Consider the following 24,278-nt stretch of genomic DNA (forward strand, 5'->3'; position numbering starts at 1 on the left):
TTTAATGTTAAGGCTACAGATGATTGGTGTATTTGTTTCCTCGAAAGTACCGCAGTGAGTGCTAATAAATATTTAATCCCAACGTTTCCTCTTGCAAGGTATGCGGACAATGCTTTCGTATATTGCTTAAAGTAGCTCGAGAACAAGAAACAGAACCGGTTTATGTAATGTCTGATATTAAAACGCAGAGATAACCATAAACTTTACTGCATCCAGTGACCCCTTACCACCATAATAAAGCCAACAAATAAGAAATGAAGGCAGAACACGGCATCTCTTCTGCAAGTCTCAGACCTTGCAAGCACTGAGCTGCAATATATGAAATGGAATGCTTTATATGTTTGTGCCTTTCCATTACCTCGCACCCAGAATAAAAGGCAGCAGAGTCTCTCGTAAACAAGGAGCTGGCGCCACATGCTTCCATGTGTAGTTGCTGATGTATTCCTGAAACGACAAGGTGATCTGGGTAAAGAAAAATTGCTAGAAGAGAATAATTTTTTTTACATAATTTAAAAATTAAAGAACTAGAAATCAGGTGGAAATGGAGCCCTCTATGGTGAATAAAACTTTTTATTCAAACATAAAAATTTAAATTGCACTTACAAGAAAGTTGTAGGTGTATTCTATACATCATGATCTGATGAAAGCATTGTCACGCCGAAACACGAATTGACGTAACTGGCATGCCAAACTTTCGGGTTATCCAGTTTCCAGTGGAGAGAACCCACTGTATACCATACACCTACACTGCTGGCCTCGGTGGAGTGAAGGGGAAACCACTTGGATCAACAGATGCAAGGGAGACCGAGACATGCACATTGCTGTGCGGCACGCTTGATTTTACAACTTTCTTGTAAGTACAATTTTAATCTATATGTTCCAATAAACCACTTAAAAGGCAACTGGACGGATATCTTTGTCCAGTGTAGTTGTAGAGAGTGCACTTACCAAATGAGGTACATGTGGTATCATTTTAACCATGACAAGTTGTAGAATACATTTTGGTGTGTCTTAAAGCTTGGTCCCACGTCACATAAAAAATAGGTAGGGACAAACTCAATCCAACATAAAGTGATTTTTTAAAATTATGATCAAACTTGGGAAAGTTTTAGCAAGAGACATATGTGGTATCATATTTACCGTGATAAGCAGTAGAATAGAGTTTGGGGTTGAGGCCCATGTCTTGTACTCTTTTTAGTCACAAACAATCAAAAGAAATTACATTTTTGCATATTCTGTACCAAAATAAAAGACTTGTAAAATGAAAACAAAGTGACAGAATGTAAAAGAAAAAACATATAATGTCACCTTAGGAGCCTGGCTTTTTTAAATATGTATGCCAAATATGAGGGTATATTACTATTATTTTTGCAAATAAGGTATTGTAATCATCGATGGTGTACAATGAGAATGCAAAAAAACAAAACAGGAAAAAAAAAAAAAAAGACACCTTCATTTCCAATAAAATACTGTCACCATACACTATACTAGGAACATAATCTAAATGTTGTAATAACCAGGATAGATGAATGGGAGCAAAATGCAAAGTGAAAATTGCTCTCCTTCTTAAAGCGATTGGCAAAAAAAAAATGAGTTTCACTTACCTGGGGCTTCTGCCAGCCCCATGCAGCCTTCCTGTGCCCTCGTAGTCACTCACTGCAATGCGGGCCGCATTGCATACATTTTTACGCATTCCCGCTGGTGCAGGAACATTAACACATACATTTTTATGGTTCAACGCGTAAAAATGTATGTGTTAATGTTCCTGCACCAGCGGGAATGCGTAAAAATGTACGCAATGCGGCCCTGCTGGCATGTGGCTGGTAGAACCCCCAGGTAAGTGAAACTTTTTTTTTTTGCTGGACAATCACTTTAAGCGGTTAAAGCACCATAGAGGGCTCCATTTTTACTTCTATTCTAGACTTCTCTGCCTACTTTCGCAGAGGGCAGGTGGAGCAGCATATTGGTATTGATTTAAAGGAAAACAACCTTTGGAAGGTCCTATTGATTCAGCGCAGCTACTTTTTTGTAATTTGTTCTAAAGTGTAGAAAACCCTTCTGTGTAGTATCTAATGCCAGCATTACTTTCCAAACATTAAAGTGGACCTGAACTCTTGCACAGGACGCCATAAAAACAGAGAGAAATGTACCCCGTGTGTTCTTAGAGAGAAGATCCTAATTTCCCCTCATCTTTAAGTAATCACAAGTGTAATTTGATCTCTCAGCTGTGTCTGCACAGGAATTTGTCTGCTTCCATGAAAGCAGGAAGTAGATGCACTGCATATTTATTGCAGGAATTCTGTAAGCTGTAACAAAGATTTTTTCCTTAAAACTTATTTTGCTGTTGCGTATATTTTAGAGCAGAGAGGAAGTTCTGAGTTCAGGTCTGCTTTTAAGTTGAGTGTCCACTTGTGCCAGTGTAGGTCTGTGAGGTGCGATGACAGCACTTGTTGCAATGCAAGAACGCATCTGAATACTTCAAGCTGGGCCCCAGAATCCCTCTAGTTCAGTTGTGCTCCAGAAGCTGAATGCTGCAACTCCTATCCCCATCCAGCTAATAATGAATCTGATTTGATGGTGAACTCCTGGCAACAAAAGTACTAATGTGAGGAGAGCTTTTAACATCCCTGGCAGTGTGGATGAGCCTGTCTCGTCCAGGGAAAAAATAGCTGAAACCGATATGAAGAAGTCAGGCTTGTCAAGCAAGTCTATGGCAGGGTTCCGTTTTTTTGCATTAAAATGTGTATGGCTCCGCACTTTCATCTATCTGCCTGATTCTGCGATTACTTCTTTAGAAGCAAACTTTGGTTTGCACATGTGGTTCACTGTTTATCATTTAGTTGTGGATCTTTGCACTTATTGTTTCTGTTTAGGTTCAGGTTTGCACACGGATTGTTTGTTCTTATTTTTGTATTTCTCATTGCTTTAAAGTAACAGCTCTGTATTTCTATGCATACTCGTACCTTATGGATGGACTGTTTCTGCACTTTCTACTGTATGTACTTTTGTGCTCTTGTCTATTGCACTGTTGCACACTCAGCCGGTGGTTTGGCTGTATTAGCTATTTATGCACAGACACTTATTTACACACAAGCTCTTTTTTTCAAGGGTATAGTATGCACTATGCACTTTTAAAACTTGCTGGTTACGCTATGTTGCACATTTGATTGTATGTTATGTAACTGTGATTGTATGAATTATTACTTACATTACACTCATTTTTAGACCTGGGTTTAAATCTCGTCTCTTCCTGTTCAGTAAGCCAGTAATTCAGTAAGGAGCTCTTTAGGCAAAACTCCCTAACACTGCTACTGCCTACTGAGTGCGCTCTAGTGGCTGCCCCGCAAGCGCTTTGAGTCCGACAGGAGAAAAGCGCTGTACAAAAAAAGAAATTATACAAAAAAAAAGGAATTAAATTTCCTCAAATCCGAATTCAAAAAGATTCTCGACATTTTAAATCTCGAATCTAATGAATTCTGTACATAAAAATTATGAGATCCATGTAAGAATAGTAATTATTATTTATTGTATTTATAAAGCGCCAACATATTACGCAGCGCTGAACATTAATTTAGGTTACAGACAATATTTAGGGGTGACATACAGCAATATGACAATACAGGAATACAAGAAAACCAGATCACACAGCACAGTATTAGTACAAGGTAATGCTTAGTCAGTCACTGGATGGGAGCATGGAGATTAGGCAAGTTAGGTTCACTCAGATGCATAGCATGGGTTCACAGTAATGGAGGTGCATGATCAGGTAGGACACAAAAGGAGGAGGACCCTGCCCAAAGGCTTACAATCTAGAAGGAGCGGTAGAGACACGAAAGGTAGGGATATAAGTTCCGTTGAGGGTTTAGAGCAATTGTGAGGGGTGGTAGGCCAGAGTGAAAAGGTGAGTTTTGAGGGCCTTCTTGAAGATGTTGAAGGAGGGGGCTGCCCTAATGGGTGGAGGTAGAGAGTTCCAAAGTGTTGGAGCAGCTCTTGAGAAGTCCTGGAGGCGTGCATGAGACTGGGTGATGCGGGGGGGAGGGGGGGGGGGGCGGTCAGTCGGAGTTAATTGGAGGAACGAAGTGAGCGGCTAGGTGTGTATCTCTGAGTAAGATCAGAAATGTAGGTTGGACAGGTTTTGTCAACATATTTGTAGAAATATAACAAATTGTCAGTAGTGCGCCTGTTAATATACAGCAGCTCGCCTAAATAGGGTGTCCCCAGAACCCCTATCAGATAGATATATATAAGTAATAAATCTAGGCAGCGCTAAGTAATGAGAATATTTAATCGTAATTAGCGTAATTAGCTCTTAACCGCTACTAAGTGTGGAAATTTCCATTAGAGACACTTTATTTCAATCTATGTGGAATCTATAAGGATTGTTTACGTTATACACACTGAAGATAATGTCAACGAACCAATTTTGACGACCAATCAATTATGATACAATCAAATGGTTTGCTGCTATAATTTGTGAATCCATATCTATCTATATTTTTATCTATATTTTGTATTTTTATTTTTTATATATTTTTATACCAGTGCACTCACCAATTTTTTCTACTGCAGTAGGTGTGTGGAGGTGATTGGTGCGTGGATTTGTATGACATTTGTTGCATTTAATTGCTGGCAAATGGATATGTCTATTGAGTTATTTTATTGTAAATTTTATAAATTTTATAACTGAGCTAATTACGATTAAATATTCTCATTACTTAGCTCTGCCTAGATTTATTACCAACATATTTTTAGGTCAGACACAATATCTTGAATAGGATTCTGGACTGGATAGGAAGCCAGTGGAGGGATTCACGGAGGGGAGCCGCCCTGGTGGAGCGATGGGAGGAGTGGATAATTCTGGCTGCCGCATTCATAATGGACTGCAGTGGGTCTATTCGGGTCATAGGGAGACCAGATAGAAGGGCATTGCAGTAGTCGAGGCGGGAAATTATGAGGGCATGGATGAGGAGTTTGGTGGTGGCAGAAGTCAGGAAAGGGCGAATCTTACAGATGTTACGTAGGTGGAAGTTGCAGGACTTCGTGAGGTTTTGGATGTGGGGAGTGAAGGAGAGTTCAGAGTCCAGGGTGACACCCAGACAGCGGGCTTGAGAGGGCGAATGGTAGTGTGGTTAACAGTGACATTCACATCTGGGAGGTTCAGGGATGGCCGGGGTGGGAAGATCATAAATTCCGTATTGTCTAGATTTAGTTTCAGGAACCTAGCGGACATCCAGGAGGAGATGGCTGATAGGCAGGAGGACACCTTGTCCATGGTAGTGGTCGAGATGTCAGGGGTGTGGAGGTAGATTTGGGTGTCATCTGCATACAGATGATAGTTAAAACCCATGGAGGAGATAACCTATAAACTATACTATTCTAGGCCTAACTACTATTCTTACACAAATCACACAATTATTATGTATAGACTTGTTAGATTTGAGGAAATCGAGAATCATGTTGGAGTCAGATTCAAGGAAATCTGGGATTCTCCCCATTTCTACTCTTTTTTCAAACTATTTGCATTTACTGTATACGAAACGTGTGTAATATATATATATATATATATATATATATATATATATATATATATATATATATACACACACACACACACACACACAATATACACACACACACACACATATATATACGTGTGTGTGTGTGTGTGTGTGTGTGTGTGTGTGTGTGTGTGTGTGTGTGTGTGTGTGTGTGTGTGTGTGTGTGTGTGTGTGTGTGTGTGTGTGTGTGTGTGTGTGTGTGTGTATTCATGTTTGTGACAAAATGTGGGGGCTGAATACTTGCAAGCGTGTGTGCGTGTGTGCGTGTGTGTGTGTATATATACACACACACACATACATATATATATATATATATATATATATATATATATATATACATACATACATACATATATACATTTATTGTATTTATAAAGCGACAACATATTACGCAGCGCTACACATATACATATACACACACACACACACACATTTCTCATTAATGTGGTCCTGGTCAAGACAATCTCCTGAACTCCAAACAATTGAAGACTGTAAAAATGTTGCCTGGTCTGATGAGTCTCGATAGAGTCAGAATTTGGCGTAAACAGAATGAGAACATGGATCCATCATGCCTTGTTACCACTGTGCAGGCTGGTGGTGGTGGTGTAATGGTGTGGGGGATGTTTTCTTGCCACACGTTAGGCCCCTTAGTGCCAATTGGTCATCGTTTAAATGTCACGGGCTACCTGAGCATTCTTTCTGACCATGTCCATCCCTTCATGACCACCATGTAACTACGTAGTGGTTAGGAGAAGGAATGCGGCAAGGTGTGTGCAACAATCAATTGTTTGACAACATTGATTTATAAAAGTATCAAAGTTTATTATATGAATGACCACCATGTACCCATCCTCCAGCAGGATAATGCACCCTGTCACAAAGCTCAAATCATTTCAAATTGGTTTCTTGAACATGACAATGAGTTCATTGTACTAAAATGGCCCCCACAGTCACCAGATCTCAACCCAATGGAGCATCTTTGGGATGTGATGGAACGGAAGCTTTGTACCCTGAATGTGCGTCCCACAAATCTCCATCAACTGCAAGATGCTATCCTATAAATATGGGCCAACATTTCTAAAGAATGCTTTCAGCACCTTGTTGAATCAATGCCATGTAGAATTAAGGCAGTTCTGAAGGTTATAGGGGGTCAAACACCGTATTAGTATGGTGTTCCTAATAATCCTTTAGGTTAGTGTATATATATATATATATAATGAATTACTATTTGCTGCATACCCATTATTGGATAGTATACGCATGTGTATGGTGAGTTGTATAAATTGTTGATTATGATTGTGAACACCTAATCTTTCTCCTCTCCTTTTTTGCTTTGAATCATGGGTCAGTTTAATTTCCCTTAATTGAAGCACTATGGTTGGAAATTTATATCTGGGGTTGTCTTCTTCTTGTCATTTTATGTTATATGTTAGTTTTGGTTGGTTACCTTTACCCCGAATTTTAAGCACCCCTACATCTTGGGCTTGCAATTTATTAACATAATTTTGCTATATCACTGTAAACATGCTCAATAGTTGTTAGCTGTAACTTTCAAATAACTGTACCTGCAAGGAAAAAGGCTGTGCAAAATCCACACGTGCACAACCTAGACTGGCCGTCCAGGGACAGAGAGCAGACAAGACAAAGCGCCCAAATCCGAAAATTGAGAACACCTGCAAGAACAGATCAAATTAAAGAGAGAAAAAGTTAATGATGTTAATGTACAACGACAATGCAAAGAAAAATGGAGCAAACCTAGAGAGACAGAGGAACAGTTACTGACAGCTTACTTAAATCAGAATGCTAACAGTGACTCTAAGACCTATTGGAAAACAAAAGTTTGCTTTCTTAAAACAAAGCATTTGTAACGAATGGGGAATTATTTCCGTGGTCAGCGCACAAGCTGCGGAAATCCTCCACAAGCGTTTAAAACAACAGAACCCAGCTTTGGTGCAATGCACCTGTAGAGAGAAATTCCCACCGGCAGGTGGAGCTGTGGAGTGCAGAGGAATAACCCCTCTGCACTGCCACAGATGTCAGGTGGGAATTGTACAAGGTGAAGCAACGCAGGGCAAGATAGCCCTTAGAGAGAGTGAGCACAGAGACAGAATGTATGTGTGTCCACCAATCTAGTCGCCACCTGGCGACGGTGAACACACAACAGCGAAGACCAAGTGGGAACGCAATTGCAAAAATGGCAATTGCTAATAGCGACACCAGACTGAGTAAGACAGAGCAAAGGAGGAATAAAGACAGAACTGATAAACTGTAATCCAACACAAAAGAGCAGATAGGACTAACTACACGCGGTCACCACACGTTAAGCGCAATAGCGACAAAGCGCGTGCAGGGCACGGTCGCCACACGAGAAGCGCAATGGCGACAAAGCGTACCAACCCTGACTAACCAAAGAAACATGAAAACAAAAGAGAACGCAAACGCTTGCTAAACGGTTACCTCACCGAGACGACAGTAAGCGTTCGTTCCAGACAAAACAGACAGAAGGAGTAACCAGTAGCAACCGCTGCTCTGGCTACACTCCTAAGGCAGAATACAGAAGGAACCACGCCTCTACCGCTAGGGCGAATGCGATCCAAACAGACAGAGCGATTTTCTGTCGGCCGCCGCTGGTGACAGAACAATCGCAACAGATAGACAGAACTAGGCAATACAGATAATATTAGCAAACAATTTGCAAAGGGCTGAGACTTAAGGTAAGTCTAGCAGGATCAAACCTTCATGACCAGCAGGGAATTCTGGGAGGAAATGGTATTTATACTGCAAGCCATCAAAGGAAACAGCTAAGCAATTTGCATGACAAGTGGATGCAAATTCCTCACCAGAACAGCAACTCTGCAACTTGCAGAGTGAAGACAGGTCTCTTTTCCAGGGACCTGCAGCACACAGACCTAAAAAATGGTCAAAAAGCTGTCTGCCTGTGCAGACAGCAGAGCAGATCATTACAGTATTTATGTTAATTCAGGTTGGAGTGAGCCATTGTAGCCTCTTACACACTCCAATGAGTTCTGGTTCACTATGAGCTTGCTGGTTAGTCTGTACCTCTGTGTGTTTCAAGTCCTACCCCATAGAGCCACATTAATCCATGCCATGCACTAATGAGGATCAACCAATCTGAACGCCAGTGCACACCAAAAACCTCTAGCAGATCTGCAAACGCTAGAGATTTTTGAAGCAGATTTTTAGAGATATTCTAAACATGCCTAGCGGTTTTTGGAGTGTTTTTGTGTAGCAGATGTCATATATTGTTACAGTAAAGCTGTAACTGAATAGCTTCTGTAACAAAAACACTTGGAAAACTGCTCTGATCTAGCATTTTTCAGAGCTGTTTTCCACTTTCCTATACTTTAAAATTGAGGCAGAAATGCCTCAGAAATCTAAAAAATGCTGCAGCCTCCGAGTTTGTGTTTGTGGAAAAAACAAACCGCTTTTGTGTGCACCAGCCCATTAAAATACATTACCCAAGCGGTTCTCAAACCGCTAGCGTTTTTAAAAAAGCTCACGAACCGGGATGGTGTGCACCAGCCCAAAACAGTCTGTATGCATGTTGGATTATTATGGCTCTGTACAAATAACAAGCTGAAACATCATTGCATTCCAGCGGTTCTGGAGGTGTGTTTAGCTTCTAAGGGTAACAATGGTTAATTTGCATATTTCAGCAGTAATGCCCGGGGAGACATCTCGAGCTCACTCCAACCTGAAGTATTGCAAATAATTTCTATTTTCTAAGACCTTATGTGACTCTAAAGGTAGCCACACACCATACAATTAAAAGATCATATTTTACACCAATCCGATAAATCGGTTGTACTGAAAACTCTGTTTTTTCCCATCAATAAATATGATCGAATTTCCCATTTTTATTTTATAAAAGAAGATTGGGAGTGTTGGATTTTTCTGATCAATTTGTATGAAAATTGAATGGTGTGTGGTAGATTGACAATTTCTTGATATACAAACCCAAGCAATTTTTTCTGAGTTTTCTATTATTTTTATTATAACTGAGGAAAATTGGACATAGGTGTGTGGTACATTGGTCAGATTTTTGAAATGTTACAATCAATCAGTAAAATTGATTGTGATTCTTGAATTGAAGAGATATTTAAAAAATTGTATGGTGTGTGGCCACCTTTAGGCTTATGGCAATGCCTATACTTTTGCTCCATTGTTCTTTGCATCTGTCTTCTCAAATCCATCCCACTAAATTGTATATACACTGCACATTTGCTAACTATACCTGTGTTCCTGCATTGGCAATCTCAGGATAGCTATCATAGGAGATCCCCACTGGCACTATGAGAACGTCAGGCACAGCCCCAGATTGCAAAGCTGCCATTACCGCCTTCATCCACTTGGAGGCAACAGGGGCCAAAATGTGGCAAGAAGAAGAGGAACAGGATTCCAGGAACACCAGCAAAGAGTGTCCATCGGCTAGTAATGTCTCCGTACACTGTCAAAACAGATGTCAATGCGTCAGGGGAGACTGGACCCAATCAGAAGCAGCAAACACACAGACGAGAGAAATGGACATAATGGAACTTAAAGACACGGACCCAATGTCAAAGGAAAGAGACAGATATAACGTCAAAGCTAAGAGCAGAAATCATATTAGACTTGACAAAGCACACAATGAGGCACATACAATCTTACTGGAAACATTAACGAAGTTATCAGAAAGAATACTTCAGGGTCAAAAAAGAATGAAAAACAAGACTGGAAGGATTAAGAGCTATTACAGGACAGCAATACAGCATGTCCTTCAGCAGCATACAGGATCTTCTCAAAAAATTAGCATATTGTGATAAAGTTCATTATTTTCTGTAATGTACTGATAAACATTAGACTTTTATATATTTTAGATTCAAATACACACAACTGAAGTAGTTCAAGCCTTTTATTGTTTTAATATTGATGATTTTGGCATACAGCTCATGAAAACCCAAATTTCCTATCTCAAAAAATTAGCATATTTCATCCGACCAATAAAAGAAAAGTGTTTTTAAAACAAAAAAAAGTCGGTTTGTTTTTTCCACAAACACAAACTCGGGGGCTGCAGCATTTTTTTTAGATTTCTGAGGCATTTCTGCCTCAATTTTAGTATAGGAAAGTGGAAAACCGCTCTGAAAAATGCTAGATCAGAGCGGTTTTCCAAGTGTTTTTGTTACAGAAGCTATTCAGTTACAGCTTTACTGTAACAATATATCTGCTACACAAAAACGCTCCAAAAACCGCTAGGCATGTTTAGAATATCTCTGAAGTAGTTCAAGCCTTTTATTGTTTTAATATTGATGATTTTGGCATACAGCTCATGAAAACCCAAATTTCCTATCTCAAAAAATTAGCATATTTCATCCGACCAATAAATGAAAAGGGTTTTTAAAACAAAAAAAGTCAACCTTCAAATAATTATGTTCAGTTATGCACTCAATACTTGGTCGGGAATCCTTTTGCAGAAATGACTGCTTCAATGCGGCGTGGCATGGAGGCAATCAGCCTGTGGCACTGCTCAGGTGTTATGGAGGCCCAGGATGCTTCGATAGCGGCCTTAAGCTCATCCAGAGTGTTGGGTCTTGCGGCTCTCAACTTTCTTTTCACAATATCCCACAGATTCTCTATGGGGTTCAGGTCAGGAGAGTTGGCAGGCCAATTGAGCACAGTAATACCATGGTCAGTAAACCATTTACCAGTGGTGTTGGCACTGTGAGCAGGTGCCAGGTCGTGCTGAAAAATGAAATCTTCATCTCCATAAAGCTTTTCAGCAGATGGAAGCATGAACCCACTTTTGAACCAGACACATCGGCAGAAGCGCCTGACCTGGGCTACAGAGAAGCAGCACTGGACTGTTGATCAGTGGTCCAAAGTACTTTTTTTTAGATGAAAGCAACTTTTACATGTCATTCGGAAATCAAGGTGCCATAGTCTGGAGGAAGACTGGGGAGAGGGAAATGCCAAAATGCCTGAAGTCCAGTGTCAAGTACCCACAGTCAGTGATGGTCTGGGGTGCCATGTCAGCTGCTGGTGTTGGTCCACTGTGTTTTATCAAGGGCAGGGTCAATGCAGCTAGCTATTAGGAGATTTTGGAGCACTTCATGCTTCCATCTGCTGAAAAGCTTTATGGAGATGAAGATTTCATTTTTCAGCACGACCTGGCACCTGCTCACAGTACCAAAACTACTGGTAAATGGTTTACTGACCATGGTATTACTGTGCTCAATTGGCCTGCCAACTCTCCTGACCTGAACCCCATAGAGAATCTGTGGGATATTGTGAAGAGAAAGTTGAGAGACGCAAGACCCAACACTCTGGATGAGCTTAAGGCCGCTATCGAAGCATCCTGGGCCTCCATAACACCTGAGCAGTGCCACAGGCTGATTGCCTCCATGCCACGCCGCATTGAAGCAGTCATTTCTGCAAAAGGATTCCCGACCAAGTATTGAGTGCATAACTGAACATACCGTAATTATTTGAAGGTTGACTTTTTTTTGTTTTAAAAACACTTTTCTTTTATTGGTCGGATGAAATATGCTAATTTTTTGAGATAGGAAATTTGGGTTTTCATGAGCTGTATGCCAAAATCATCAATATTAAAACAATAAAAGGCTTGAACTACTTCAGTTGTGTGTATTTGAATCTAAAATATATAAAAGTCTAATGTTTATCAGTACATTACAGAAAATAATGAACTTTATCACAATATGCTAATTTTTTGAGAAGATCCTGCACTTATGTGTAAGCATTCAGCACAGTGGCATAAACAGAGATCACATAATATTGGCAAGGCCTGTAACTCACAGCAAAAAGGACTGCTTCACTAAGGTGCATGGATGGTCCATCTGAGGGGAGGAATATGGTGCCCAACTTCTGCAGAAAATACCTAGGAAAGGAAAGATAAGCATTCATTACTTATGCAAATGAGCTTTCCAAGGAAAGCAAATACTTGTCTTGTGTGTAAGGGCTACTTCCCACTGGGCGATTTTTCAGCGATTTGCTGATCACTGGCAATCAGCAAAATGCTGCTGCTAATGCAAGTCAATGGTAGTGTTCACACTGTAGCGATCGCCAGTGATTAGTGATTTAGTGATGGTGCATGCAGCATTTTTGGAGTGATTTTGGAGCGATTGCGTTTCAATGTTATAGAATCACAAAATGCAAATCACTCTTAAATCGCTTTCCTGCACAGTGAAAAAACAGCTTTTTGCTGATTGCCAGTGATCAGCAAAACGCTACCAAAGCGCCCAGTGTGAACTAACCCTAAGGGTATCTGTCCTCCTTATTACGTCTCTGGGAAAGAAAATGCTAAAGGTGAGGTATAAGAAGGCTCGCTTAGGGCTGGTGCACACCACACGAGCTTTTTAAACGCTAGAGATTTTAAAAGCTCTTGCTACTGCAGTGCTATGGGGGATTTTTACAAAATCACATTGCTCCAGTGTGAACACACACATAGGGTAACATTAGCAAGAGCTTATAAAATCACAAAGTGCTCAGAAAAGCTCTTCTGGCGTGCACCGGTCCGGACACTGCAAATCACAAACACAATGTGATTTTGATGCAATTTCACAATGTGATTTTCATTAGAGGCTAGTAATACTAAAAGAAAAACGCAGCCAAAATGCAGCATTGCATTGCAATCATATCGCACTAGTAATCACTACTTGCAGTGGTACCGGGGGTACAGGCGTTCGCGTTGGCAATTCAAAAAGATGCCGGACACAGGAGGAGGCCAGGAGTTGTGCCCGTGTGACAGGTGAGCCTGTAACACTCACAATAGAGGGGGCACAATACATGAATCGGCTTCTCTCCTCCACCCACAGCATTGCAGTCCCAGCATCCTCTTTGGAGTTATGATCACATGATATAACATGTGATCCTAACCCAGGGGATGGTGTCAGCACTGGAGCGCCGCTAGGTGGAGGAAGAGACACTTCTGGGCAATGCTGCATTACTGGGCGGAGCTGCAACACTGGCACCCTCCTCTGGGTTACGGTCACAAGTCATAATATAATCGGAACTCCAAAGAGGATGTCGGCACTGCCACGCCGCAAGTGGATGACAGACGCCAATCCAGCTGCCCAGAACAGGTAAATATGAAATCTCCCTGCGCCGCTCTGCATACCCAGCCAGGCTGGGGAGGGCATATTTCCCCAGCGGCAAAACCCCCCCAAAAAACGGCCCTGCAGTGCACATGGCTGCTAAAGGGTTAAGGGATGGTTAGGGACATGACTGTGTACTCTGTAAAGTGCTGTGGAAGATGTCAGCACTATGTACAGAAACAGTAAGGGCCTTTTTCCACTAGCAATCGCTAGCGTTCGCGCTGAACGCTAGTGATTGCGATTCAGCAAAAGTGCTACATTTCCCGGCGATTACCTGTTTGCGATCGCGATTTTGCTATGCTTTGCACTGCATAGCAAAATCGCGGCAATAATCGTTCCGCCGCGCGTTTGCGTCAGTGTCAAAAACGAATCGCGATAGTGGAAATAACCTAACGCGATTCCTATGTTATTCAGCAAACCCTAGCGATTGTAAAATCGCGCTAGTGGAAAAGGGCCCTAATACAGTAATATTTTCAATGGGTAAGCCGAGTCTCCATCCCAGTTTTCAACTGAAACAGTTTTGTTTTCTAACACTGGACAGCTGCTGAGCTCAGACGCCTATATATACGCTCTAAGTTGGATACGTGTGCACAGCAGATGGTGGATTTGTTCAGCGAAAAAAAAAAAAAAAGCCAAGCATCTACGAAGTTCTGTCGTCCATGTGGACACAAACGCTTTGTCTAGGTATATGGATGGAAAACGGTCCCATAACTATAAAACACACTGCCTTGTTTTGTGATAACCTATACAGTGGGGTATCGTTCTTTGCTGTTGTCTACAAAGCACAAAGCGTTCCAAGTCTGCAAGTGTAAAGAGAACATGAAGTTAATATAGAAGAAAAAGAAAAAGTTTACTCTAAATGCTGTGAGAGCCTGATTTGCATTGATTCCATCCACTCGGTGGCATAAATTACATTTCATTTTGAATTTTATATTTGTACGCTCCATTTCTCCTGAGTCTCTTTATGGAAGTATACTAAGTGAAGTGCTCAAGAAAAAAAAAATCTACTCATGCAATGCAGATAGCAGAAGGAAAACGCAAAGACATTAAAGTAAAATACACGGTATTAAATCTTCCCACATGAACAGCCAAAGAAAAACTGCAGTTACCACAAAGGCTCTCAATACTTAGCACTAGACACCAGGGAATTGTATAGAATGGGGAGGGGGCCCTTAGACACCAGGAAACTGTACAGGGGAGGGAAGGGGGCCACTAGACACCAGGGGACTGTATAAAGTGGGGAGAGCAGGGCCACTGGACACCAGGGAACTGTATAGGGGAGGGAGAGGGGCCACTAGAAACCAGGGAACTGTATAGGGGAGGGAGGAGGGCCACTACGCACCAGAGAACTGAATAGAGGAGGGAGAGCGGGGCTGCTGGACTTTAGAAAGCTGTAAAGGTGAGTGGGGGAGGGGCACTAGACACCATGTAACTGTATAGGGGAGGTAGGAGGGCCACAAAACACTAGAGAACTGTATAGAGGAGGGAGGTGGCCACTAGACATGTATACAAGTGTTGAATTTCGGCCCACTGTATTTGAGTTTGACAGCCCTGCCCTAAGGGCTTGTTCACACTAAGGGCGTTTGCGGGTGGTTTTTGAGGGCAGGCGATTTCAGAAATTGTCCTAAAAGCGCTTGTGCAATCATTCCCCTTGAGAGTGTTCACATATGAGCAGTTCGATTCCGATCCGCTCACCATTTTCAGGGTGATTTGCCTGTAAGGGCCTGAGCCCACTAACGCAGTTGTGCACAGTTGTGTCCGCTTTTCAGCATCTGTAACATTGATGTGTTGCTGAAAAGTATACACAACTGTACACAACTGCGCACAACTGCGTTAGTGGGCTCAGGCCCTAATGGAAGGTGGAGGGAAATTGCAAAGCGCTTGAAAAGGTGCTTTGTATAGCGCTTTCCCCAGCGCTTTCATGAATAAATACATGGGGCTTGATTCACAAAAGAGTGCTAACTGCTAGCACGGGCGTTTTTGCGCGAATTTTTGCATTGCGCGCGATCGCGAATTTTCACCGAATTTTACCGCGAAATCGATATCGTTTTCGCGCGGAAATTCACATTTGCGCGCGAAACTGTTATCGTTTCACGCGAAAATTCGCGATCGCGCGCAATGCGAAAATTCGCGCGAAAACGCCCGTGCTAACAGTTAGCACTCTTTTGTGAATCAAGCCCATTGTATTTATTCATTTCCGGTTGAAAGAGTTCACTTCCTGACTAACGTCGGGAAGTGAGAAAAAAAACTCTGCTTTCTAAGCGCTTAGAAAGCGTAGGGAACGGCAATTTAAAAAAAATAATTCACAAAAAATTGCTCAGCGCTTGAAAAAGCACTGGGCGATTCATAATGTGAACATGGCCTAAAGGAAGATTTACAAAGAGGCACATCTTTGTGTGACATTTCTGAGTTGTGTTTTGTTATAATGTGTAGTTTGGATCTGTGTTGTGTGTGTTTCTCTTATGTGCAGAACATTTTTTTCCCCACTTATACACTTTAATCTGGATCAAGAGAGTATGGCAATAAATGAATAAGGTTAAGCACAGCCCACACCTAATATAGCAGTGTATGAATCTAACGTAACTTTTATTCATCTGTAAGAACATGAACAAAAACGTTCTGTATATTACAGTCAATGTTTGTAGGTTACTGCACTGTGTTTTAACAAACAGATCTACTCCAATCTTGTATTTGAAAAGAATGGACCAAAAGATATCAGTGGACCAAAAAGACACAAGGGAAACAGGTAACCCAGAGCCAATAGTGTAGTATGTTAAAGGGACACTTAAAAAGAACCCGAGGTGGGTTTGAAGAATGTTATCTGCATACAGAGGCTGGATCTGCCTATACAGCCCAGCCTCTGTTGCTATCCCAAACCCCCCCCAAGGTCCCCCTGCATTCTGCAATCCCTCATAAATCACAGCCACGCTGCTGACAAACAGCTTGTCAGAGCTGGCTGTGTTTATCTCTATACTGTCAGTCTGCTGCTCTCCCCGCCTCCTGCAGAACTCCGGTCCCCGCCTGCATCCCTTCCCTCCCTGCTGATTGGAGGGAAGGGATGGGGGCAGGGACCGGAGCTATGCAGGAGGCGCGGGAGCAGCCGAGAATGACACTACAGATGTAAACACAGCCTCACAGCACAGCTGTGATTTATGGGGGTTTGCAGAGTGCAGGGGGACCTTAGGGGGGTTTGGGATAGCAACAGAGGCTGGGCTGTATAGGCAGATCCAGCCTCTGAATGCAGATAAAATTCTTTAAACACACCTCGGGTTCTCTTTAAGTCAAACAAAAAAAAATGAGTTTTACTCACCTGGGGCTTCCAATAGCCCCCTGCAGCTGTCCGGTGCCCTCGCCGTCTCCCTCCGATCCTCCTGGCCCCGCCGGCAGCCACTTCCTGTTTCGGTGACAGGAGCTGACAGGCTGGGGACGTGAGTGATTCTTCGCGTTCCTGGCCACAATAGCGTCATCTATGCTGCTATAGCATATATCATATACCATATAGCAGCATAGAGGGTGCTAATGTGTCTGGGAACGCGAAGAATCATTTGCGTCTCCAGCCTGTCAGCTCCTGTCACCGAAACAGGAAGTGGCTGCCGGTGGGGCCAGGAGGATCGGAGGGAGACGGCGAGGGCACTGGACAGCTGCAGGGGGCTATTGGAAGTGTAAAACTCATTTTTTTTGTTTGACTTAAGTGTCCCTTTAAAACACCAAAATAATATTTATGTGAAAGAGTGTCACTGACACACTTGGGTTGCAAGAGAAGTTGAGATTGTCGTTATTGAGGGCTCGCTTCCACTAGCGCGGAAATAATGCTGAATCCGCCATTTCCCTACAGGCAAATCGCACGGGGAAATTCTGCAATAGGGAATAATGCTGCCACCGTCCGAATCGCTTGTCATAACAATTTGGACGACATTGCTGTCAGTTTTTGTGCGAGTGGCAGTGAATCCCATAGCCATGCATGGCACAGCTTCCGGGATTCGGCTGCGTACACGCAGAAGAGGAAGTGCCGTCGCGCATCACTTGGATGTGGAAACGCGGGGCCTGCGGTAAGCCACCTTCTCCTCTTTTGTTTTATGTCTTTTTAACTTAATTTATTCATCCTTGGGAGCATCTTTACCCCCTTTGTGCTTTATACCCCCCCACCATTTAGTGTTGGAGAGGTACACTCTGCTCACATAGTTTATGCCATTGCGTAGGCCTGTGCCTATGTCTTTTTACCAAGAGAGCAACCACATCCAATCCAGGTTGGACACCCCTAGTAGAGTCGGGTCATACATCTCCACCTGCTTCAAGTGGTCGGTTGCCCCTTATGGAACCCATCTTTGTGAGCAACATTTTGTCATACATATTACTCATTTTCAGTACACATTGCGCTATTTGGGCTGCCGTTGTCTCTGTGCTTCCTTTTAACTACTTGCCGACCGCGTCACGCCAAAGGGCGTGGCTGCGGCGGCAGCCCCAGGACCGCCTAACGCCGATCGGCGTAAAGTCCTTGGGCTCTGTTTTGCAGGAGATCGAGCGCAGGCTGCGCGCGATTCTCCTGCTTGGTTGGCAGGGCTCCGCCTTCAGCCGCTCGGGAGACTGTTAGACGGCGATTTCGCCATCTATTTACCTGTACAGCGCTGCGATCTACAGCAGAGCTGTACTGAGGACAGCCGTGTGACACGGATGTCCCCATGTGGGACATAGGAGCGATCCGCTGTGATAGGCTGAAGCCTATCACAGCCGATCGCTGTGATAGGCTGGCTGGGGGAGGGGGGGAATGTAAATAAAATAATGATTTTTAATAAAAAAAATACACATCAATGTTTATAAATAAACAAACAAACAACTGGGGGGGCAATCAGACCCCACCAACAGAGAGCTCTGTTGGTGGGAAGAAAAGGGGGGGGGGGAGAGAATCACTTGTGTGCGGTGTCGTGCGGCCCTGCAGCTTGGTCTTAAAGCTGCAATGGCCAATTACACAAAAAAAGGCCTGGTCTTTAGGGGGGTTTAACACTGTGGTCCTCAAGAGGTTATAGAGAAACTCCAGTGAAAATAATGTAATAAAAAAAAAGTGCTTCATTTTTACAATAATTATGTATAAATGATTTAGTCAGTGTTTGCCCATTGTAAAAGCTCTCCTCTCCATGATTTACATCCTGATTTAAAGACGTCCCCATGTGACATTTATCACATGGCGACATCTTTACTGCTGGCAGGTGATGCCACTGGAAGTAGCTGCTGCTTGCTTTTTTTTGGCAGTTGGAAGCAGCTGTAAACAGCTATTTCCCATAATGCAACGAGGTTCACAGACAGGAAACTGCCAGGACCATGGTCCTCAGAGTTTCCTGTGGGAGGGGTTTCACCACAATACCAGCCATACAGAGCCCCCTGATGATCCGTTTGTGAAAAGGAAAAGATTTCTCATGGGAGAGGGAGTATCAGCTACTACTGATTGGGATGAAGTTCAATTCTTGGTTACAGTTTCTCTTTAAGGCACCCAATTCCTTCGCCCTGCCCGCACTGCCCAAGAAATTGCCCTGGGCAGGACACCTATTTTATTCTACTATACATCCCTGCAACTTATGTTTTCTAATAATATTTATTCTCTTCATGTAATCAAAGTGAGTAATCCACTCAACAGTCCCTGGTAATCGCCTTTCCTACGCAGAAGCCGGAGCAATTTACAGACTTCACAGAAAAATGACAGCATGTGTCACTGCACCGATGTATGGCACTAGACTCTTACACAAGCTAAATATCAGCAGTAGATTGTGTGACAGGCTCACTTTAAGTAACAACCTAAATAACTCAATAAGCATGCCTATAAGAAACAGGATTTCTAGACTGACAGCGCTGAAGTCTTCTTGATGTTTAAATTGACTCATCACAAAATGGCAGTAGTACATAAATGTATGTCAGATTTCCTAGCTATTATTACCATACTGGAACATTAATACAAACATCCGTGTGAAAAATGGCAGCAATGCAAACTAAACAAAAAAAAAATGAACAAAAAAAGAGAAAAGAAAGAAGTAGATGCATTAACCTTGTAAAGAACATTTACACGCTGCTGTCACTGGACAAGAGGGATTTAGACCTCCATGAAAACATATACCATATTCCAAACAATGCAATCTGTTGCTTGTTAGAACATAAGTCACATGATGCAGGGATATAGTCAAAGTGACATAAATCTCATGCTAACAGGAGGGTGAAAGCCTGCCTTCACAATTCCCATGAACCTCTATAACCTTTTAAATTAACTTCTGTACACTCCTCTGTGCGCTGTTCCAGCTGGAGGTATCCTATGTTTGTTTTTATGTTTGAACAGTTCAGCTCTTGCACAGTTTGTAGAAGGAAATTAGACATAACAATACTTGATAACTTCCTGTGTTAAAGGCTGTGAGGAGAAACAGAAAGCAGACCCAAGGAAGGAAGTGAAAACGCAAAATTCAGCTGGGAGAATCTACCAATTAATCTTCCGGGAAGAGCAGCTCTAATTAAATCAGTCACTTTTGGCAGATTGCTATATCCCTTGCAGACCATCCCTTTGCTGTTGAAACACACAGATACAAGACATAAATAGGGCCCTAAATAGATTTTTGTGGAAAAACAAAAAAACAAGGATAGCACTCTCTAAGCTGACACTTCCTAGATTATGGGGGGGGGGGGGCTAGCAATTCCAGACATCCGCCGCTACAACTTGGCATGCCTGGCTAGACATATCAGAGATTGGGTGAATAAAACCAGTAAACACTCAAATTACTACTTGGAGGCATCTGTCTCTGATCCATGGTCGCTGTCTGGTCTTCTCCATACCACACAAAAATACATGCCCCCGAAACTCAAAAACAGTAGAGTTATTAGAGACACAGTGATGGCCTGGAGAATCCTTAGGAAAATGCTTTATGTTTCTGAGCAAATCTCTAAATATATTCCAATATAGGGTCTCCCGAGCTTCCCAGCTAGTTTGGCTCATGGGGGTTTTCTAACTTGGAAAGAAAAAGGTGTTGAGTGTCTGGGACAGCTTGGTGACCTGCGCAGGGGGTGGCTTTTGACATTTCACGAGATTAGAGCTAAATTTGGTATACCTAGGGGCCATTTTTTTTGTATTTTGGACAATTACAATCATATATACGAAGTAAAATAAAAGATGTATCAATAATAGCTAACCTGGATTCCTTTGATAAGTTCATTTCTCCCTATCTCTCCCAGCTATCTTTATCTGAAATCCACGCTAGATTACAACAACAACAAAAACGAATAACATTTGTAAAGCGCTTTTCTCCCGTAGGACTCAAAGCGCATAAGCATGGCTCAGACCATCGTGGTACAGAGGAAGAATTTTATAAGTCCGGAAATGCCAGGCTAAACAGGTGGCTTTTCAGTCTGGATTTGAATAGCTCCAGGGATGGTGCTGTCTTTACTGGGTGTGGCAGGGAGTTCCAAAGAGTAGGGGCAGCATGACAGAAGGCTCTATCTCCAGATTTTTTGAGGTGCACTCTGGGAGTGACCAAGTTTATAGAACTTGCTGATCTGAGGTTGTGAGAGGTGTGGTGCAGCTTCAGCAAGTCCTTCATGTATCCAGGGCCCAGATTATGCAGGGATTTGAATGTCAGCAGTCCAATCTTAAAGGGAAGGTCCAAGCAAAAAAAAAAATGAGATTCACTTACCTGGGGCTTCTACCAGCCCCATGCAGCCATCCTGTGCCCTCGTAGTCACTCACTGCTGCTCCAGTTCCCCGCTGGCAGCTTTCTGACCTCGGAGGTCAGGGCCAAATTGCGTACATTTTTACACATTCCCGCTAGTGCAGGAACATTAACACATACATTTTTACGCGTTAGTGGTGAAACGCGTAAATTTTTGTTCCTGCACTAGCTGGAATGCGTAAAAATGTATGCAATGTGGCCCTGACCTCCGAGGTCAGAAAGCTGCCAGCGGGGGACTGGAGCAGCAGTGAGTGACTACAAGGGCACAGGATGGCTACATGGGGCTGGTAGAAGCCCCAGGTAAGTGAATCTCATTTTTTTTTTTTGCTTGAACCTTCCCTTTAAAGAGTATTCTCCATTCTACTAGTAGCCAGTGCAGTGAGCGAAGGGTCGGTGTAATGTGACAGTGGCGAGGCTGGTTTGTTAGCAATCTGGCAGCAGCCTTCTGCACTAATTGCAGGCGACGCAGGTCCTTTTTGGGGAGGCCAGCATAAAGGGCATTGCAGTAGTCCAGCCGTGATGTGATGAAGGCGTGAACTAGGGTTGGAAGATCCTCTGGGGGAATCAGATGTTTAATCTTTGCAATGTTCTTCAGATGAAAGTAGGAAGATTTAACTACAGATGAAATTTGGTTTCTGAAACTCAATTCCCCATCAATTAGTACGCCAAGGCTGCACACAAGGTTGGAGCTGTTTATGTCTGAATTCCCAATCCTGATTGGTGTTGCTTTAGGATAGAGCTGTTTTGATGGCGAGCGCTGGCTTTGGACAAAAAGGACCTCAGTTTTGTCAGCATTCAGTTTCAACCAGTTATTGTTCATCCATGCCTGTAGCTCAGCTAAGCAAGAGTTTATTTTTGGAGTAGGGTCTGTTCCACCAGTTTGAAGGACAGGTATAGCTGTGTGTCATTGGCGTAGCAGTGGTACGTCAGGCCATGTCGTTGGATAAGTGTAACGAGTGGCAACATGTAGATTGCAAACAGCAGAGGGGATATGATTGATCCTTGTGGCACTCCGAATTGTAGAGGTGCAGGTTTGGACATGATAGGTCCTAGGGATACTCTCTGTGTTCTGTCAGTCAGGAATGATCTGAACCACTGGAGGACTGATCCACTGATGCCACAGTACTCCTGCAGTCTGTTAAGCAGGATTTCATGGTCAACTGTAGCAAAAGCCGCTGAGAGATCCAACAGGCTTAGGATGGAGCATTCCCCTCTGTCCCTTGCCATGAGCAGATCGTTGCAGACTTGGATGAGGGCTGTTTCACAGCTGTGGTGTTTCTTAAAGCTATATTGTAGAGGGTCCAGGATGTTGTTTACTGACAGCCTGGTTTCAAGCTGCAGATAGACAGCCTTTTCAATAACTTTACCTAACAAGGGGAGGTTGGAGACAGGTTTGTAGCTGCTCATTGCATCTGGATCCATGGAAAGTTTTTTAAGAAGGGGCTTGATGATTCCTTCTTTTAGAGAGGTAGGAAACCTCCCTGCTTGCAGAGAGCAGTTTACTATTTTGTGAAATGCTGGACCAAGCAGGTCAGGGCATTACAAAACATAAATGTGGAGAGTAAAGCACAAAATAACCTTTCTAAGTGGAAAAAAGACATACCATGCGAAAATCTTGAGGAGAAAATAATGGCGGGATACAGAATAGTCCATAAAATAGTACCGGGGGAAACTTGGAGGGAATCACAGCTTAAATTGATCCATAGGGCTAAATTCGCCTTTAATATAAAATACCAAACTCCTCCTGCGCACTATTCTCCGAGATGTCCCAAATGCTCACTGCAAAATGCAGATTTGTTCCACTGCCTTTACTCCTCTCCGTCAATAGTAACATGTTGGGCTGGTATATATTAAACGAGTATGTAATCTGCATTTAACTCCATGCCCGCTTATGCTCTTGTTTAATTATGTCAAACCCAACAAACCAGATTTAACTGCAAAAGCTAGCCCTAATTTTAGCAAGCTAGCACATTTGATTATTATAGCCTCTCGCAAAGTCATTTTCAACAGATGGATATATCCAAGTGTCCCTACTGTGTGGGATACACAAGAGGAACTTCAGCATCTTTTCAACCAGGGCAGGCTCGAGTCAATTATACACAAAGACAAGAAAACAGCGAGCTTTTTTAAGAAGTGGAAAGGTTTTATTCTTGCAACATTTACAAATGATGAGATAAGAACTCTAATGGAACATTTCAAATATACCAAATGGTACCTCACGGAACATCTACAGGGGTCCCTGGGCCATCTTGAAATTACATAGGGGCTAGAATGGTAAATGATTTGCTCTCAGAGGTAACCGAAGGGGGGGGGGGGGGGGGGATGAAGGGGCTTTAGGGGTGGGGGAGGGGAGACAGGAACTAAGGCTACCAACAATGTTGTAACTAAGGAACGTGCAATTGTTTACCATGAGTAATGCTTAACTGCGATGCATATCCTTGTAATGGCTCTGTATGTTCCAATTTCCATGTATCATTTCCTGTCTGTTTATATGTTGGGATATAAAATAAAAATGTTGTTTGAAAAAAAAAAGAAAAACGCAAAAAGGTGCCCACACACATTGCACGTCCGATTATCTCATCATTCCATACAGGATTGTGAAGAATCAACTAATTTGTACTCAATTTTCAGTAGTAGAATCTCGTTATAGTAAACTCTGATATAGTAAACCTCTGGGTATAGTAAACTCAGTCCTCAGGTCCCAGCAAATGTGTCTGTATGAAAATATATATATAAATATCTCCAATTCTGATATAGTAAACTACTTTTCCTGGTCCCTTGAAGTTTACTATAAAGGGATGCTACTATATTGTAAAATAATATAATATACATTTTTGCAGGCACAGGTGGAAGTGATATTAAATATAATATAATAATAATGAAATATAATGCAATCATAAACTGCACCAATATAT

At 42.5% G+C, this 24,278-nt stretch overlaps 1 protein-coding gene across 2 annotated transcripts in view; it reads right to left on the reverse strand.

Annotated features, from left to right (window-relative positions):
- GPAT2 (glycerol-3-phosphate acyltransferase 2, mitochondrial) overlaps window positions 1-24,278 on the reverse strand; it is a 128,612-nt gene that overhangs the window by 78,493 nt on the left and 25,841 nt on the right. For both annotated transcript variants that reach the window (XM_068274838.1, XM_068274839.1), the window contains exons 9-12: window positions 12,369-12,450; window positions 9,814-10,026; window positions 7,124-7,231; window positions 359-444 (exon numbers count right to left, since the gene is read on the reverse strand). In XM_068274838.1, the coding sequence (XP_068130939.1) occupies window positions 359-444; window positions 7,124-7,231; window positions 9,814-10,026; window positions 12,369-12,450 (489 nt within the window). The remainder of the gene's footprint in view (window positions 1-358; window positions 445-7,123; window positions 7,232-9,813; window positions 10,027-12,368; window positions 12,451-24,278) is intronic.

This window comes from Hyperolius riggenbachi, chromosome 3, assembly GCF_040937935.1.
Source record: "Hyperolius riggenbachi isolate aHypRig1 chromosome 3, aHypRig1.pri, whole genome shotgun sequence".
Classification (NCBI taxonomy): Eukaryota; Metazoa; Chordata; class Amphibia; order Anura; family Hyperoliidae; genus Hyperolius; species Hyperolius riggenbachi.